At 40.2% G+C, this 2,500-nt stretch overlaps 1 protein-coding gene across 5 annotated transcripts in view; it reads right to left on the bottom strand.

The window, feature by feature from the left end:
• Positions 1–2,500, bottom strand: part of shank1 (SH3 and multiple ankyrin repeat domains 1) — an 82,882-nt gene that overhangs the window by 30,501 nt on the left and 49,881 nt on the right. For all 5 annotated transcript variants that reach the window (XM_032537380.1, XM_032537381.1, XM_032537382.1 and 2 more), the window contains one exon: positions 1,355–1,430. In XM_032537380.1, the coding sequence (XP_032393271.1) occupies positions 1,355–1,430 (76 nt within the window). The remainder of the gene's footprint in view (positions 1–1,354; positions 1,431–2,500) is intronic.

Here is a 2,500-nt window from a genome sequence, read left to right as displayed (position 1 = left end):
AAGGGAATGGCTTATATTAGGCTGAGATAATGAGGAGAAGTCACACTCCCAAAGTCAATACAGGAGTGTTTTCCCCACTCATGTGTCAACAGTTCACCCCCACAGAAGATCCAGCGAAGTTTCAGTTCCGAGTCTATGCTCGAAGGTCCCATGCTGATGAAGTTGCAGTAAGCAAAATTACTTCCAATCCAAAGTTAATAATCTATGGTGCTGTTATAAGATTATTTATGGTTCATCCCATGGAATAGTATTATATATATGCATCCGTTCAGATAGTTTGTTCATTAAGGGCTGTAATGATGAGTGGGTGATTTTATGACACGGGTAAAGACGACAACAAAAATCATAGTCATCGGATGGGTCTGAAAAACAGTATCACCCTCACAGACATGTATAGCCCACTTAAAAACTACAGCCTGGCAACACAGCTTTGCACCTCAGAGCCAAAAGGCAGACATACTAAGGAAGGACGTTACTCTGAAATTCTAATGTGACAAAAATCTGCCTGTCTGCCGAGGTTGAACCCAGCAACACACGCTAGTCAAAACACAGCTGCTAAACCTGTGCCTTGAGGATGGCTCCAGTATGAAAGCAGCAGAAATCAGCTTCTAGACCCGAGGCAGTGAGCCCTCACACATCGTCATCCAAGGTATGAATCACTCACAACACATCACATCACACGGATCAGAGTAGGCCTACCACAGGAACGCATGAGTCATCTCATCTGGATGGATGTATACAGTATGTTACCATACAAACACATCCTGTCTCAACATGTGCTGTGTGTCTAAACATTGGAGCAGCAGGGATATCATGGAAAGGTTGTCAGTTTGATTATGATTACCCACTGATTGGATGGACAATTTACATCATGCTCTTTAGCAAGGCATTGACCTGCACCTCTTCTTGCCTCAGTAGAGCAGTAGAAAACAGCGGTAGTTTCTACCATCTCTTAGGTGGAACAATATTCTGAATGTAAAGCTGCCCTTCTCTTAACCTTTATTCAACCAGGATGTCTCTTAATCATAATAGGATACTTTCATGCTTTATTCCAGTCCTAAATTCAAACCAAACAGGCACTGAAGCATTCAAATGCCTCTTTTGTCAGCCCAAGTGCCCTTGTGTTCAGCTCAAATAGGTAATCTGGTAGGTGAAGTACCACTCTGGTGTAACCTTACCCTTATAAATGAACCATAACCATAACCCTGTCAGCTAAAGCAGAGTCACTTATTCATCCACCCCACCCATCCCCACCCAGCTTAGAATCTATGCAGGTTGTTGCATCTTTGGATAACACTGGCAGTCGTTTAGTTTGCTGTACATCAGTGGTGGCTCACGGCAAGGTAACTCTTACCTGGGAGCGTCAAAGCTGTCATAGGATCCCACAGTGTAATGGCGGAACAGCCTTTTGGCTCGTTCTCCCCGGCTCTCTGAAACACAAAATCACAGGGACATCAGCATGGTTGCACCTGCATTAAATCCATTTGCGACACTTATTAAACAGCAGGCACTGTTTTTCTGGATAATATAATATACCACTGGGGAATCTCTCTTTTACTGGTGGCTTTTCTCCACTGACCTGCAACCTAAACCTAAAGGCTAATATGTGTATGGGGGCTAAAACAATTAGTCACTTGACTGACTGACAAAACATTTTTATAATCTATTAATAAAAAATAAAAAAAGAATTCCAAAAGTTTAAAAAAATATTAGCTGGTCATAGTTTCTCAAATTTGAGGATTTTGCTGATTTCTTTTTTTAATTTTCTGCATGTCATTATAAATTGAACAGCTTTGTGTTATTGATGCTTAGACAAAATAAGCACTTTTAAGATTTGGACTTGGGGAAGTTGTGTTGGGCATTTCATTTTTTTGCCATTTTACTGCCAGCAAAATCAATCAAAGTAATACTCAATAGACTAATCACTTATTAATTAATAATGCTTTGTTTATATAGACCTAATGCTAATAATGTTAACTTTACAAGAGAACAAATGTATATATAGATCAATGCTCACCTATTCACTTTCTTGCAGAGATAGATGACAAAATTTATACCACTCTCACGTCTGTACAGTAAATATGAATATGAGCGTAACTTAGCATAAAGACTAGAAAATAGGGGAACTTGGTCTGTCCAAAGATGACAACATCTGTATACCTGCACCTCTTAAAGCTTACTAATTAACAAGTTATACCTTGTCTATTTAATTGGCAGAAGTGTGAAAACGAATTGTTGTGATTCTAAGGGGGGTTGCTGGACTATGTCTTGGCACAGAGCAGCTGTCACTGTGGGGTGTCCAGGCAACCAGCGGAGTTGAAGCAATAACAATGTAGCTATAATTGTCTTCAATTGACATTGAAGACATCACACACTACCAAAAGTAGCATAATCATCAGGCATTTGAGAGACTAAATTACGAGGGTGTCACTGTCACTGTATTTTTCAGGATGAGCACATTGTGTGTGTGTGTGTGTGTGTGTGTGTGTGTGTGTGTGTG

The sequence above is a fragment of the Etheostoma spectabile genome, chromosome 15 (assembly GCF_008692095.1).
Source record: "Etheostoma spectabile isolate EspeVRDwgs_2016 chromosome 15, UIUC_Espe_1.0, whole genome shotgun sequence".
In the NCBI taxonomy this organism is placed as follows: domain Eukaryota; kingdom Metazoa; phylum Chordata; class Actinopteri; order Perciformes; family Percidae; genus Etheostoma; species Etheostoma spectabile.
This window is presented reverse-complemented; position numbering and strand designations above follow the sequence as displayed.